The sequence below is a fragment of the Sebastes umbrosus genome, chromosome 5 (assembly GCF_015220745.1).
Source record: "Sebastes umbrosus isolate fSebUmb1 chromosome 5, fSebUmb1.pri, whole genome shotgun sequence".
NCBI classification, from domain to species: domain Eukaryota; kingdom Metazoa; phylum Chordata; class Actinopteri; order Perciformes; family Sebastidae; genus Sebastes; species Sebastes umbrosus.
The window spans coordinates 33,820,047-33,836,775 of record NC_051273.1 but is presented as its reverse complement, the minus strand read 5'-3'; the positions used below and the strand labels follow the sequence as shown (position 1 = coordinate 33,836,775).

At 44.4% G+C, this 16,729-nt stretch overlaps 1 protein-coding gene across 1 annotated transcript in view; it reads right to left on the bottom strand.

The window, feature by feature from the left end:
- LOC119488138 (inactive N-acetylated-alpha-linked acidic dipeptidase-like protein 2) overlaps positions 1-16,729 on the bottom strand; it is a 341,328-nt gene that overhangs the window by 180,741 nt on the left and 143,858 nt on the right. Inside the window, 2 exon segments of the mRNA XM_037769477.1 lie at positions 9,988-10,087; positions 10,089-10,129. Of these exon segments, the coding sequence (XP_037625405.1) occupies positions 9,988-10,087; positions 10,089-10,129 (141 nt within the window).

The window sequence follows — 16,729 nt, the reverse complement described above, 5'->3', positions numbered from 1 at the left end:
CAAGGACGCCGAAATAAAAAAAACAATAGGTAATGCAGCCGCCACGCGCTCCTGACGTTCCCAGGGTGGCCGAGGCTTAAGCCTGTGTGCAAATCAGCCTTGCCAGCGTAAACAGGGGCTTGCAACACGCGCTAGAGGCAGTGATGGACTAGCTTGGTAATTGTCTGGTCAACAGCCTTAGATAGAGTCAGAGCCAAAACCCCAAGGCCCGACGGGGACAGGGTGTTATGTTCAGTGAATTAATCAATCTAAAAAGGCTGAAAAGATGAGAAAGGTGGACATGCTCTCTCAAATAGCAGAGGTGCAGACTTGAGTCAGATTCGAGTCTCAAATTTGATAACTCGACTCGACAAAAATTAATAAATAAAAAGTTCTACCAGTTTGATAACATTAATTCTTGTGTCCGTGCTGTACAACACATAAGCACACATATTGTAATCCTGTAAAACTTTATATTCACAACTCGACGTCACTGTAAATATGCACACAGGCAAAAAAAAAAAGAAGGTGATGACGCAGACACATGCACGTGCCATGCTGAGAGTACCGCGAGGTCGACTTCGTCATCTCGTTAAGGTCTGCCGCTCTGCATGGAGGGACCCTGAGCAATTAACCAATGGCCAGCCAATACACCCAGCCTTAATTGAATGGGAATTGAAAGAGAAAAAAATAGAAGAAAAGGAATTGAGAAGAGAGAAAAAAAATTAAAGTAGGCAGACAGATGGAAACTAATGATAGTTGGATCCCAAGAGTGGTCAGAGGTGCAGCCAATCGATTGGAGACAGATTACTCTCTCTCTTGCGTTCTCTCTCTTTGTTTCCCCCTTTTGTCCCTCTCCCTTTTCTCACACCCATTCTCTCCCTCTTTCCAACTCATTTGATATAATGGAAACACTTCAAAAGAAACCTGCCTTACAAAACCATTGGATGTACATTAAGCTCGGTCTACACAGATGCCTGTCTTCAGAGAGGCAAAAACACACACGCTCACACTCAAAATGCGCGCTCCCAAACCAACAGTACCTCTGCCAGAGCTGGAGCAGCTTCTGACACACAGTTTGGATATCCATTGACCGACCCAAAACAACAACAAAAAAAACAACGCACCACTGAAAGACCCAGAAAAACAAAAAAAATAGGAGGAGCAGAAGTCTAGTTATCTCTCAGAACACTTGAATTACAATATGCTGAAAGATTATTGTGGAATTTTTGCCCAATGATGCCAAAAATATACTGCCTACTGCAGCTTTAAGTATATTTTCTTTAGTGTATAATCACCTAAAATGAAGAATCGTTGTGTTTTTTACCTCAGAATGAGCCCTTTATATCTACATAGGGAGCGGGTCCTCTTCACAGAGTCCGCCATGTTTCAACAGTAGCCCAGAACGGACAAAAGCAAACAGTGGCTCTAGATAGAGCCTTTCACGTTTTCATGTTTTCGTGTCAGCCACAGTAGTTCTCCGACACACTTAGCACGCACGGGAGAAGTTTCAGTTGGTTGCAATCTGCAACCTCGCTGCTAAATCCTGTATCGCTGTACCTTTAAAGCTTTACTTTGAAAACAATACTGAGCAAAAGTGGCACACACATGTACAAACTGCCCCCCCCTGCACAGAAGGATCCATTTTACTCTCTTTGGCCACATGTTTTTTTGGGGGGGTGCATCATTGATTGTCTGTGTGACTCACTCGGGTAGCATGGGTGCATAACAGTGATGACCTGTGTGTGTGTGTGTGTGTGTGTGTGTTACACTGTTATCTGTGCAACATGGGAAACAGCAGAAAGCAGTGTTCCAGTCACTGACCAGCTGCTTGGATTTATTGGGGAATAAATGGAAATGGACAGACCATGCACACGTACAATGGGGAAACATGCTGGCAACAAGAGATGACGACTCCCCGACTCCCCTCACATGCCCCTCCGACCCCCCCCCCAAAAAACTGCTAGGGTAGGATGGTGGGAGGGAGATGAGTGAGTGGAGGCTCAAGAGAAAGACAGAGGACTGAGAATGAGGGAGTGAAGGCTCAGAAGGTGGCAGTGTGGTAGAGACCTGCGGTGATGCTGACATTAGAGGGGATTTACACTTTCAAAAGCAGGAAACCTCTCAATACTGTATCCATTCATCGTTCTCTCTCTTACACACGTATAAACACTAACTCTAACTCTAAAATTCATAATGAACAAAAATATGATGTGAATTTGTGACAGTCACTCTGGCTCTGGCTCTAGCTATTCGGCGTGGAGAGGAGGTTGTGTTGTTCTGGCTCTATCTATCTGGCGTGGAGAGGAGGTTGTGTTGCTCGGGCTCTATGTGGTTGGCGTGGAGAGGAGGTCGTGTTGCTCTGGCTCTATCTATCTGGCGTGGAGAGGAAGTCGTGTTGCTCGGGCTCTATCTGTTTGGCGACGCCGGGTAGCTGCTTTACATCCTCCTGGATCCACCTTCTCACATATGTTCACATTATATGTATTATTTTTTGTCATATGGATTGTCTATGTTGTATTTTTCATTATGTTGTTACTCTGTACACACAACATCTATTGTAAGTTTGTCCATCCTGGAAGGGGGATCCCTCCTCTGTTGCTCTTCCTGAGGTTTCCATTTTTTCCCCTGTTAAAATTTTTTTTTTTTTTGGTTAAGTTTTTGCCTTATCCGATGAGAGGGTCGTACTGTAAAGGACAGAGGGTGTCGTATCCTGTACAGATTGTAAAGCCCCCTGAGGCAAATTTGTGATTTTGGGCTATACAAATAAAATTGACTTGAACTTGTAACACTTGTTCAACAACAGGTTTGAATAAATTTGCGCAGGCAGAGGATCAACTACTGGGATCCCATTGACCCAGAGCAACAGTCAGGCATTCTGAGGAAATTTTTTATATAACCTAAGACTTTTAGTGAAATGCTCTGAGTGAATTTGAATTCCCTCTGACCAACAGTTATGCAGTGTACTGTACATGTCTAGAGCTTTTATTGTGAAAGGTTAAAAAAAAAAAGGAATGAGTGGGACTGGTATGCACTGCCTTTGTCACGGTTGAAAGGAGTAATCAAAGTTTGCCGTCTTGGTTTGGACCAAGAGCCAAGGAGTGTACGTATTGAATATGTCCGTTCTGCACAACGTGATTTGCTGATGCCTTATTCACAGTGTGAAAGCTCAGAAAAATCGACCTTGCTCTGAAAAAAAAAATGATATTGCTTTTTCGCTGGGTAATATTCGCGTTCTGTGTGAAAGTACTGATGATGAAAAAATATATTGAAGTGCGATAAAAGAGCTCCAGTGTGTAAAGGCCTTAAGTCTTGTTTACATATTTTTACGAGAAACACAAATGCACCATACATTCCCTCATTGTACTGGTACCCCGGATGAGCGGAAAGAAATGGATGGATTGATGTATAGATGTACCAAATTTGCGCCTTTATCACAAAATAAAAAAATTGATTTTTCTATTTGCTATATGCTGATTCTGCTCTTGCTGACTCCAGGGACGTGAAGAAGAGTTGGTTGTAAAGTGAGCAGTGGTCAATGAAACGTGGCCGTTCGGAGCGCGTTTCCGGAACAGGCCGTTTGTTTGGCTCTCGGTATTGCGCACTGTCGTTGGAGCGTGCCGACTACTTGGCTCCTGATAGCCTCCTGATACTGCTGCTTGCAGCATTGTTGGGGGGCTCATGCATGTTCGGAGAGCGTCCGCCCGCTGTGGGAGAAATGCTCGTCTCTGTCTGCAGAGCCTCTTAAGCTCTGCTGCTGCAACAAGCATTGTGTGCTTGTTTATTCAAAGTTTATTAATATTGAACGTCACACAAAATTTGACACCGCATGTCCTTGGGTTCCCAGCAAGACACCCGCCAAGTGTGAAGTCGATCGAATGAACGGTTCTCGAGACAGACAGATATCCCTGAAGACCTCTTATCATCTATTCATCTCTTTTTGGCAGAGGAAATTAAACTCTCTCTCTATACATTTCTTTTTCTGTCAGACTTTTTCTGCTTTAACTGTATCTGGGTTGCATTTAAAAGGAGACAAGCCTTAATTTCAATGTGAGGAGAAATGATTTTGCTGCACGTGTTGACTTGTGTTCTCTTTTGTAGGAGTGCCTTTACATAGTGTCGTTTTTTTCACAAGCATTTTATGGCCATTTTTTGCCCTGAGGGTCTGTAATGTCCTGCCCTGATTCCCCTCATACTTTGAGTGTCTTTCATTGCCTTAAGGAGTATATGTGGAAACCCCAATCATAAGAAGAAGGTATCTCTTTTATTCAATCCCTCCATCTGTTCATTCATTCTCATTTTGTGTGAGGGGAGGAAGGTCTTGGTGGCTTCCACAGTAAGAGCTTCTCTCACCTCATTCACGATAGGTTAATTAACAACTGCATCTCATCTTTGTGATAACCTGACTGCGAGGCGCACCTGAGACAAGTCACATTTCAAGGCAATCAAAACTGTACCGCAATAAAAAAAATTCAAAACATAGTTCAAGTAATTAAACAAAAATATGGAGGACAGCATACAATACAGAACAATAAAAAAAGGGAATGTAATAAACAAGGGGTTAGAGGAGCAGGTCTTTATAAGTTCCTATGAATGCTAATCTTTCTCCTTTTTTTATGGATTGCACTGTGTTAGAAGTGACTTGAAATAATGGAGTGAGAGTAACATTCTACACGAGTCACTAACCAGCCTGCTGGGTGACAGGTAAAAGTGCCTATAACATATAGACTAAATGAAATCTCTGCATGCCTCCTTACCTTTCTTCTTCTTGCTCTTTCTTATCTGGACCAGGTAAAACAAAATATGGGGCTCTTGAAGCCTCAGTAACAAAACACTCTGGATTGAAGGCGCTAAGCGCTTTTTACTGTCTGGCTGGAAAAGTGGAGAGGCGTCTAAAAGCAGCATCAGCCACGCAAGAGACATTAAAGGAAATCCACTAGGATAATTTCACCACTACCACTATAATTACGTATTATTGTCATTAATAAGTCCTCAAAATTAAACGGCAAAATATGTTGTTTTGTAACTCCCCTCGAGAACGACACAGAGAGGGTTTCTGACCTGACTCCACTATAGTTAAAGAGGCTCTATGTAAGAATAAGAAATGACTTGTTATCAGCGACACCTGTGGCCGTTAAGTCAGCGTCCTGTTGCTCGCGCTTGTGCGCCGCTCTACATAGACATGAACGAGCACGCTCAAAACAGTGAGGCGACACACGTCAGCTAAAACCACAATATCACTCTATATTTCAGCTGCTTGGCAGTAATGTTAGCTGACCAGACGAGGTCTCTCATGAATCGATGCTGATACTGTGTTGTTATGCTTCAGCTCCCGACCGTGGTCAGAGGAACAGGAGAGACACTGGAGTTTGGTCGGAGACGAGTAAAAGTTTCTCGCTGCGGAGCCCCGTCTATTCACTCAGCAGCAGGAAACGACACGGGAAACCTCTGTTGGTCTGGAGGAGCTGCAGCATTTATTTCTGCACAAACGTCCACTGTACATTCACTAGATATTCTCAGAGCTAAACTAATCTTCTGCAGTGTGGAGTAGTGCGCGCATGCACGTGAGAGGTGGAGCGAAGTGAGAACGACTGCGGTGTGTGAGGGAAGGCAAGCAGGCAGAGGAGCAGAGTACAGCAGAGACTCCGGCTCTGGAGACCAAAGCTACGGTCTCCCCTGTGTCTTCTGACCGCGGTCGGGAGGCTGGAGCAGGAAGAGTGACACTGTTTAACAGACGGGCTTCCCTAGATAGAACTTTGGGGTTTTGGTGCTTCCGTGTAGTTTGTGTTGGAGTCGAGTCTGAACAGCGTAGCCACACGCAGTGCGCATGGGACAACGACCCGCAATGATTTATAAATGTAAGAAGTTACAAACCTTTGAGGTTATGGACACACCCTTTATCACCATGGGTAATATTACAACCACTTGGTTAAGGTCAGGAATGGCCGTGGTCATGATTATGTCAACAGGAAACTGGAAGTGAGCAGTGGTTGTTACCGTGTCAACGTCAGATGTTTTGTTGACCCATCCACCTCTCTCTGCGACTTTTTAGCCATTTAACAAAATCACACTATCCGTCTTTTATTCCCTCGGACAAGAGTCATACTTCCTAATGGTTTTTTCCACTAGAGGTTGCTGTTACTTAAAGGTCCCATATCGTGCTCAATTTTCAGTTCATACTTGTATTTTGTGTTTCTACTAGAACATGTTTACATGCTGTAATGTTAAAAAAATAATTTCCTTTCTCATACTGTCTGCCTGAATATACCTGTATTTACCCTCGTCTTCTGAAACGCTCCGTTTTAGCTCATTTCAACGGAATTGCAACGGAATTGCGTTTGCTAGGCAACAGTTTGGTCCATGTTTACTTCCTGTCAGCTGATGTATTCAACATACACTGCAACAGGAATAAAACTGGGACACATTTAGAATGTTTATGTTTAAACCGTGTAATGATCTATGTATTGTATATTTGTGACATCACAATTGGACAGAAATGCTAACGGCCTTGTTTCAAACGCACAATTTCTGAATACTGGCTGTGTGTATTCCTCCGTATATTTGAGCGTTTTGATAGTTTAACAGTATTTATAAAGCACTTAAAACTGCTTTATAATATAAAAGACATGACAATCTTACTTTTTACAATATGGGACCTTTAACGTAACACATCGTTTTTGGTCATTTGCTGAAATGTCTGCTGCTGTCATTTTTCAAGGACAGTTTCCAACTAGTGTATTATTTGTTTAGGCCTCAGTGGCTGCTTCATGCAAAGTGCTTGTCGGTTCAGCGAACAGTACTGAAAACCCCCCACACCTTTCTGGCGTCCGACAATTTTCGTAAGTTTCCGCTTCAAGCGGCGACCCGGCCAGGTGTCCAGAGGAGAAGAAGGAGGGCTGGGTTTTGTATGTAAAGACGAGCACCACCAATACTGCTACTACAAATACATTCATACCAAACAGCGGAGTCATGTGATGTCATAAGAATCAGCCTCCGGATGAGGTCACCAGGACAGCATTGATTGAGAATTACAAAAGCACGCATTAAAGGCTAACCTCTGTGTCTACTTCTAGCACTTACTCATCCCTCCTTCTCTTTCGCTACTTATGCCGGGATGATATGAGTGTCCACTGGACATGTGAGTGTGGCTCACATCTCTTAAGTGTGCAAGTAATTAGTGAATGTACTGTATATTACAAGAACAAGTGGGTGTTGATTAGCTTTTTTTTGCAGGGAAAGGGAGTTCAGAGTTTGGGGGTAATAATTCCTCATCATGTTAAATATCTGGATGAAATGAAAGTTGTATAGAGAGAAAATAAAGTGAGAGAGAGAAAAAAGACAAGAAAGGGAAGTTGCATGAAAACACTTTTTTTTTTTTTTCTGAACACTTCCAGGCGACATTAGAGCCGCAGTGGAGATGAGGAAGTCAGGTCACATACGTGACTCAACCGAGCTGTGTTTGCTGGAGATTCCAGGTTATGAACTCACGAGTCACCATGCATGTGACTGATGTGTTAGCAGAGGTAGGCGGTGGGGTAACGTGATCCGTTTAGATATGATAGCAAAATGATACAAAAAACAGTTCAGACAGATAGAAGTGAAGTCCTGAACCTACAATTGTAACAATTGTTATTTGTTGGTTTGTGTACTTATTTTGAGTTTTCAGTGCTCTCACTTCCATATCCAAGATTGTCATGCTTGCATATTAAAGCTTCACTAGTCAGTATATTTTTGCATCATTGGGCGAAAAATTCCAATAATAACCTTTCAGCATATTGTAATTCAAGTGTTCTGGTAGAATTACTAGACTTCTGCTCCTCCTCATGGCTCTGTTTTCAGGCTTTAAAAAAATCTAGCCCGTGACAAGAGACTTTGACCAATCACAGGTCATTTCATTGAGAGAGCGTTCCTATTGGCTGTGCTCCGGAACTTGGAGTTCCTTCACCAGATTTCACAATGGCGGCGGTGGCGTCACAAACTATCTATCTATCTATACCATTTTACAGCTAAACCGTGCCACTATAAGATGATTCTGAAAACATTTGAGGAGAGAAATAGGCATTAACGTAACATAATATTGATTCATATTTGATCAGCGCTGCCTAGTTTGACCGTTTGGTTGGAGTTCGCGAGTGTGATTGACAGCCGGCTTTTCATAGACGGCAGCTGGACAGCAGACCTCAGATTAGCTCTTACTGCTTGTTTTCCTCCGGTCTGTGAAAGCTGCAGATGCCGTTAGGAGCACCAGAGGACACAGAGACACATGATTTTTTTCAGGTTACCTGTTTCATGTACTACTGTCACGATATAGCAACCGTTTTATAGAAATAATTTTTTTTTAACCATATTTGTGACGCCAGGGGGCAGTATGTGACAAGTTGGGATGAGAACATGTTGGTTATTTGTATCAAAAAGTTTTGACATTTGGAGATTTCTGCAAGAATTGCATTTTTCAGTAATTGGATGGCGAGCACTTCTGCTGTGTAACTGCTCAGAAACCCTCTTATTGTCAGTCTAGCTAGGAACGACCATCCATCCTCTGAATGCTCTAGGTCTCTAGTTTGTGGTTGTAAAGTTTCATGATGCTGTGAGGTCACTTACAGGTTTTTTTTTTTTTTTGCCCTAAACTGCATTGATGATCATAAAGTGGGCATGTCTGTAAAGGGGGACTCGTGGGTACCATAGAACCCATTGTCATTCACATATCTTGAGGTCAGAGGTCAAGGACTCCTTTGAAAAATCACTATGCCAGTTTTTCCTCGCTAAATTTTGCTTAATTTCATAGCATTATTTAGCGTTTTTCCTGACATGGTTTGTACCAATGGATTCCTTAAGTTTTCTAGATTCATGTGAAACTAGTACCTGCACTATAGCTCTAAACCGAGCCTGCTACAACCTCTGAAAAAACAGTAAAGTCGGCCGAGGGCGCCTGAGTGGGAGAGGTTAAGCAGAGATGTATCTTCTGTCACCAAACTGTAAATTTTCAACTTTACATATTTCAGCTATGGAAATCACGTACAGGGCCTGGGTATGACCTCGCTGGAGTCCAAAAAAAACGATAAGAACACACTGAACTTACTAGAATGGGGTCACAGCTTTCATTGTGGTGGTACAAGACAGTGACCCCGTGCCCCCTGTATCTCCCCTAGTGCCCCCACAAGACACCATGGAGGACATGGTGCTAATTCTTCTACAAGTCCACAAAGCACATAGACTGGACGGACAAATTCCCTACCGGCTGTAACACTTTACTACTGAAACTACAATCCAGTCGACTTCAGCTACAGGACAACATGTCAAATGTTGGTTATTAGAATTATACATTAATTATTATGCACCTTAAGGTCCCATATTGTTACAAGGTGAGATTTTCATGTATTTTATATTATAAAGCAGGTTTAAGTGCGATATAAATACTGTCAAAACACTCAATATACGGAAAAATACACACTGCCGTATTCAGGAAATTGTGCGTTTGAAACAAGCCGTTTTCTGTGTCCATTTGTGATGTCACAAATATACAATATTTAGACCATTACACGGTTTTTAAACGTAAACATTCTAAATGTGCCCAGGTTATTACCGGTTGCAGTGTATGTAAATAGCATCAGCTGACAGTAAATAAACATGGACCCAAACTGTTGCCAGGCAACGCAATTCCGTTGCTATTCTGTTGAAATGCAATAAAACGGGAGCATTTCAGACATGAGGGTAAATACAGGTATATTCAAGCAGACAGTATGAGGTAAATAAAAAAAAAATTGTACATTAAAGCATGTAAACATGTTCTAGTAGAAACACAAAATACAAGTATGAACCTAAAAATGAGCACGATATGGGACCTTTAATATATTTTTTATCATTAGTATTATTTCTGGCCAACAAGTGATGCAGATGAAACATTTGTGGAGGAATTTCATGATGTGTGATCTTTATATTTGACTTGTTTATCTTTGAGACTGTCGAATGATATTGTTGATAAAAAACAACTGTATTTTGTGTATTTACCTGTGTCGGGAGGCGTGGCTAGAGAATACAGGAGTCCTCCTGCCGGTGGTGGAGAGGACAGTAACGTTTTTGCCAGGGAGGCAGAGATGGGCTGAACCAAATAGAGATGTCAGACTTCCTCCAGCATCTCTTGACACCTCATCTAGAGAGAAATACAAAAAAATACAGGAAGAGAATCAGAAGAAATCCAGTGAAGGTGAAAACCAGAGTGAAAGCAGAGGAGAAAAAAAAGAGAGACATAGGCTGTATTCAAAACCGCCCCACTACATACTACTGACGAACGCACTGCGTACTGCGTTCCTCAGTAGTATGTGATGGTTAAAGCGATGTATTTGCAGTATGCTAGAGGAGGCTTTAGCCTTTAAACCAGCTCTTAAAGCACTGGACAAAAAAAAGAACTCGTACCACTATTGCAATATTATACACCGTTGACTTAGGCACTGTTGCCAAAATGAGCAACCAATGTAGGCTTGCAAGTGGGTCACATCCAAGTCTTTCCAACGGTCCCCATACAATTCAAGTGGGGACAGGGACCATAATAACTTTCCATTTTCTAAAGGTAATGTGTCCACTGGAGGCTAGAAGAGAACGGATTCTGATGGTGGTTGAGATAAATGATGAGTAACAGGAGGGTTAAGTTGTTGTCTGTATGTTGTTGTACTTCGTCTGTCAGTGATCGTTCTGGGGCAGCAGGGCCTGATCAGCCTGACTGCACTCTTTGTTGTTGGATATTTGTTGTCCTTCACAGGTTTAATTCATCCGGGATAACGGTTGTTTGTATGTTTCTGGGCACCTTCTCGGCATCTCCCCACTGTTATTTATGTCCTAGTTGTCTTTATCTTTCTTTTTCTTACCCTTCTCTACTCCCATTCTCTGAATTTAGTGGGCTGAATGCTAATGGAGATAAAGTTTCCCACATGTGGAACCATTCAGCCAACATGAGCATCGCTCAGGGCAACAGGAGATGACTGCACTGTTTGATTTGCCCTCATAAGAGAACAAAAATGTTCTTCCTAATCCTCACTTCAGGTCCACGCAGGTTCGGTTCGTAGCGTTGCCGTTCCACTCTGCCTGCGCAACTGAATCCCGTACAGTATGTGAAGATACACACATATCATGTACTGGGTGTAGATGGATATCACGTCCTACAGTAACAATTACTATCAAAAGCAAAAAAAAGAGTAGAGCCAGCTGCTTCACTGCTGTCGGTAACACTTTATAATAACCTCATAATGAATAATACATTGATAGTTAATTAGGTATAGCAAAAGGTAATTTTACAAACAATGAAATGGTAATAATGTTTACTAATTATTAGCAATGCGATAATTTGTTATTTATCAATGGTTTGGTGTAACATGAGATAATTAGTTTATACATTTCTATACATGTTAATTATCATTTAATTGTTTGATAACAGCAAAATAAACTATTAACTAAAGTTTAACTATCAATTTAAGGACTCTATGTAAGAATCGAAATTGCTTGTTAACAGCGACACCTGTTGCTGTTAAGTCAACGAAAGTCAGCGTCCTGTTGCTCGCGCTTGTGCTCGCTCTACTTAGACATGAACGAGCATTGCTCAAAACAGTGAGGGGACACACGTCAGCTAAACCACAATATCACTCTATATCAGCGGAGTTTTGGTCGGAGACGATAACGTCACTCGCTCTAGAGCCTAGTCTATTCACTCAGCAGCAGGAACAAGACCGGGAAACCTCTGTTGGTCTGGAGGAGCTGCAGCATTTATTTCTGCACAAACGTCCACTGTACATTCACTAGATATTCTCAGAGTTAAACTAACTCTTCTGCAGTGTGTAGTGTGCGCGCATGTACGTGAGAGTCGGAGCGAGCCTGAGCGAGTGAGAACGAGTACGGTGTGTGAGTGAAGGCAAGCAGGCAGAGGAGCAGGTACAGCAGAGACTCCGGCTCTAGAGACCAATGATACGGTTCTCCCCTGTGTCCTTCGGACCCACGGTCGGGAGGCGAAGCAGGAAGAGTTAACACTGTTTAACAGACGGGCTTCACTAGATATATAACTTTGCAATTTGGTGCTTCCGTGTAGTTTGTGCTGGATGATTGTTACTATAAAGTGTTACCCCGCTGTCCATTATTACAACAACCATACAATCAAAGACCTACTTGTCATATCTTCCAACAGTCAACGTAGCCTATAACTGAAACAATGAGGCTAAACGTTGCGGTGCAGTTCTACACAGACATTGACAATTAGAGGTCCACTACTAATAAGATGTGAGCGCTTTGGGATGTTACCCTACCCACCTGAAAGAATAAATGAAACACATAAAGGTGCTGGGACCTCAGTGTCTAGATACATGAAAGAAGCAGCGCAAGACCACCCGCCTGAAAGTTGCCCGCAAGCATCCCGCCTTAATCGAGCTACTCAAACAGAAATGTATAGGCTACAAAAAGTGTGTGCTGGATAATAGATAAGATAAGATAAGATAAGATGGACCTTTATTAATCCCCGGAGGGAAATCAGGTGTCAAAGCAGCAACATCAGCAAACAGAGTGAATCACAGGAGAGGTTAAAGGTATACAAAAATTCTAAAGACCATAATAGAGATATAAAGATACAGAGTGAATGGCTGTGAACATAGTGTGTACAGTCCGTCAATAAATAAATGTAGTATGTACAATAAATAAATAAATAAATAAATAACATGTAATATGTAACATATGTGCAGTCAGCAATAAAGTGGTATATAGGATGTATAGTGTAAAGTGAGTGTAAAGTGCGCCAGATAGTGCATGTTTAAATTTCTTAAAAGTCTAATAGTTGTCATATGGGGGTCAGCCTTGGTTGTGGAGCCTGATGGCTACCAGCATGAAGGACTGACCCAGGCGCTTGTGTTGTGCCGAGGAGGGATGAGTCTGTGGCTGAAGGTGCTCCTCATCTTGACTAGGCTCATCATGGAGGGGTGGAAGGGGTTTTTCCAGGATAGCGTCCAGCTCCTCCTCATCCTGCCTCTGCCACCACCTCCAGACCGTCCAGCTCAGATCCAACCACAGAGCCAGCCTTCCTCACCAGCCTGTTCAGTCTGTTGGCATCCCTGTGTTCATGTTAACCCCCCCAACATACCACAGCAAAAAAGAGAACACTGGCTACTACAGACTGTAAAACATCTGCAGCAGCCTATTGCATACCATTAAAAGACCTGAGCCTCCTCAGGAAGAACAGTTTGCTCTGTCCCTTCCTGTAGAGGGCCTCGTGTTATCAGTCCAGTTCAAGTCTACTGTTCATATGTACTCCCAGGAACTTGTAGGTGTCCACCACCTCCACCTCCTCCCTCGGATGGTGATGGGAGTTGGGGGCCTCGTGCTCCGCCGGAAGTCCACACCCGCTCCTTGTTCTTCCATGTGGAGCTGCGAGTTGATTGTTATCACACCACCCTATGAAGTTCTCCACCAGGCTCTGTACTCCTCCTCGTTGTCATCTGTGATGCAGCTGACGATGGAGGAGTCCATCGGAGGAACTTCTGTAGGTGGCATGTACCCCGAGTGGAAGCGAAAGTCGGAGGTGTAGGTGGTGAACAGGAAGGGAGGACAGCACAGTTCCTTGGGGGGGCGCCGGTGTTGCTCACCAGCACATCTGACAGGCTGCCCTGCAGTCTGACATACTGTGGTCTGCTGGTGAGGTAGTCCGTAATCCAGGCCACCAGGCCATGATCTACCTGCATCACTGAGAGCTTCTCAGCTAGCCGGAGTGGCAGGATGGTGTTGAAGGCACTGGAGAAGTCAAAGAACAATATTCGTACAGAGCTGTGCGGCCTCTCCAGGTGAGTGTAGGCTCTGTGGAGCATGTAGGTGATGGCATCACATCCACACTGATGTTTCCTGGTATGCAAAATGCAGGGGGTCCCGGAAGTCACTCACAAGGGGGCTTGAGGTGCTGCAGAACCAGTCTCTCAAAGATCTTCAAGGACGTGTGACGTCAGAGCAACTGGCTGTAGTCATTGGGGGTGCTGGGGTGTCCCTTCTTGCCACCGGGACGATGCAGGAGGTCTTCTAGAGCTGGGGAACCTTCTTCAGCCTCAGGGAGAGGCTGAAGAGGTGCTGGAACGCTGCTGCAGCTCCCCAGCACACACCTTGAGCACCCTGGGGTTGATGTTGTCTGGTCCCCCTGGCCTTGTTCACGCTGATCTTTGAGAGCTGCTTCCGCACCTGGCCCCTTGTGATGATCAGGGTGGATATTGCAATGTCTCCAGGTGCAAAGGACATGCTGTGGATGTGCTCCTCAGGGTAGGTATGGGGGGGGCAAGCTGCTGCTGCCTCCCTGGGGATGGGTGCTGGGGGGAGGAGGAGAGGTGTGGAAGGGGGGTGCTGGGGGGAGGAGGAGAGGTGTGGAAGGGGGGGGGGGGGGGAGGAGGAGGAAGGAAGAGGTGTGGAGGGGGGGCACTGGTGTTGGTGAGTGAGGACCCAGGCTGTCCTGCTGAGCTCATGGGGGTTGGTTGGTCAAACCTGTTGAAAAAACAGGTTTAGCTCATTTGCATGTTCCTGGGTCCCCTCAACACCAGGGCTCGGCTGTTTGTAGCCCAGTTATCTTCCTGAACCCCCCCCCCCACACCTCCCTGGAGCTGTCGGCCTGTAGTCTCCCCTCCAGTCTGTCTTTGTAGGTGTACCTTGGCTCGCCCTCAGCTCCTTCTCAGCTCCTTCTGGACAACCTTGGCCCCCTCAATGTCCCCGGCCATGAACGCCCTCTGCTTCCTGTTCAACAGGGCTTTAATGTCCCCATTGATCCAGGGCTTGTTGTTAGGAAGCAGCGTACCTTTTTGGTGGGTACGATGCTCTCCTCACAGAACCTAATGTAGTCTGTAATGCAGTGGGAGAGCCCATCGATGTCCTCACCGTGGACCCTGTCAAACAACTCCCCAGTCTGTTGACCTGTAACACTCCCTCAGCTCCTCCTCAACTTCCACTGACCACTGTTGAACAGTCCTGGTGGTGCGGGCTGCCTCCTGACAACATGCTGTATGTTGGCACAAGCCTGATTAGGTGTGGTCTAACCGCCAAGGGGGGGGAGAACAGTGGCACTGTATGCCTCCTTAATGTTGGCATACAGCAGGTCCAGGGTCTTATTGTGTCTGGTGTTACAGGTCACATACTGGGTGAAGTTCGACAGGGCTGCTGGTAAGACCTTCACATGGTTAAAATCACCATTTACAATGATGAATGCGCTGGGGTGCCTCGTCTGTAATCCCGCGACGGTGGAGTGGATGACGTCACTCGCCTGCGCCGCCACAGCAACCGGTTGAATGTAAACAGTAACTATGACTGCAGTTGTGTGCAGTGAGAGAAACTCTCGAGGCAGATAATATGGCCTCAAACTCACAGCCAGCAGCTCAATGTCCGGGGTACAGATGCGCTCCCTACGGTGATGTGTTGGGATTACACCATCTGGAGTTCACAAAGACAGCAAGCCCTCCGCCTTTCTTTTTTACCGCTCTGTTTGTCTCTGTCAGCTCGCACCACCGTGAAGCCGTCCGGTTCCACTAAGCAGTCGGTATAATCCCATTCAACCATGTCTCCGTAAAGCACAGCACACGGACCTCTCGGTATTCCCGTTGGTCTTTCACCAGGGCTGCTAGCTCGTCCGTCTTGTTTGCCAGAGATCTCACATTGCCCATGATCACTGAGGCAGGACGGGTTTAAATTCTCCTCTCCTTCTCCCTCCTCCCCCTCACGATCACACCGGCTCTTGATCCCCGTCTGTGTCGCCGTATCTCAGCAGGTAAATCCTTTGGTGGCGCTGCTACTCGGTCCCGAAAGGCGAGGAGCGCTTCAAACTGAATACACCGTCCGTTGTCCGATCATGTCCGTTTGTCAGGCTAACTAAATATAATAACTAAATAAGACGGCTGTGAAAAAGGAAACTATTTACATAAAGTGTGCAGTATACTATCACTGACAAAAACTAAGCGCAGTAGAAAGTTAAAAGTAACGAAAAAGTAGCAAAAAGAAGACAAAGAAAGTAGAAACACGGAGAGCTACTAAGACAGGCTGTCACTCGCGTCGGCGCCTAGCAACCAGAAGAAATAAGAGAGAAAACTAAGGAGGGAATAAGGTTAAAGGTAAAAGACGGAAAGGGAGGTCAGGAGATAGTCAGCCCGTTCTCCTTCCCAGGTCCTCCTCCGCACTTCCTTTTCATAGAACCATTTTTTTGTCTTTTTTAGGGGGGATAGAGGGGGTGGGAGGTCGACAGTAGATGTCACATAGAAGTGGTGTACATAATCTGAAAGCTGGGAACCTGAGATTGATTTGAGATGCTGCTCTGCACTGTGTGTGAAGTTGTTCTAGGCATAAATCCTAAATAAAACAAATAATAATCATTGATTAATAATTGCTGCAGCAACTTTTGGGTGATACCATTTGTGACACAGATTTGGCGCTAAATTTAACCTTTTTTAACCACTCGAGAATTGATAAAAATGATTAATATAATCTCTCCAAAATACCACATTAAGACACCAAGACCTTGAGAAACAACACAGAACAAACCCATGCTGTGATTCGGGATCAAAAACGTCTGACTTTGGAGCAAGAATCTAATTTTTTCGGCGATGGATGGCGTGCACTTCTGTTCTAAAACTGTTGTTTTTTAAGTCCCTTATTTGTGTTTTTTTGTGCTTATATGAGTGAAACTTTTATCCTGCCGTCTTGGCCAGGATCCCCTTGAAAAGAGATTTTAAATCTCAATGGAACCATCCGGGCTAAATTAAGA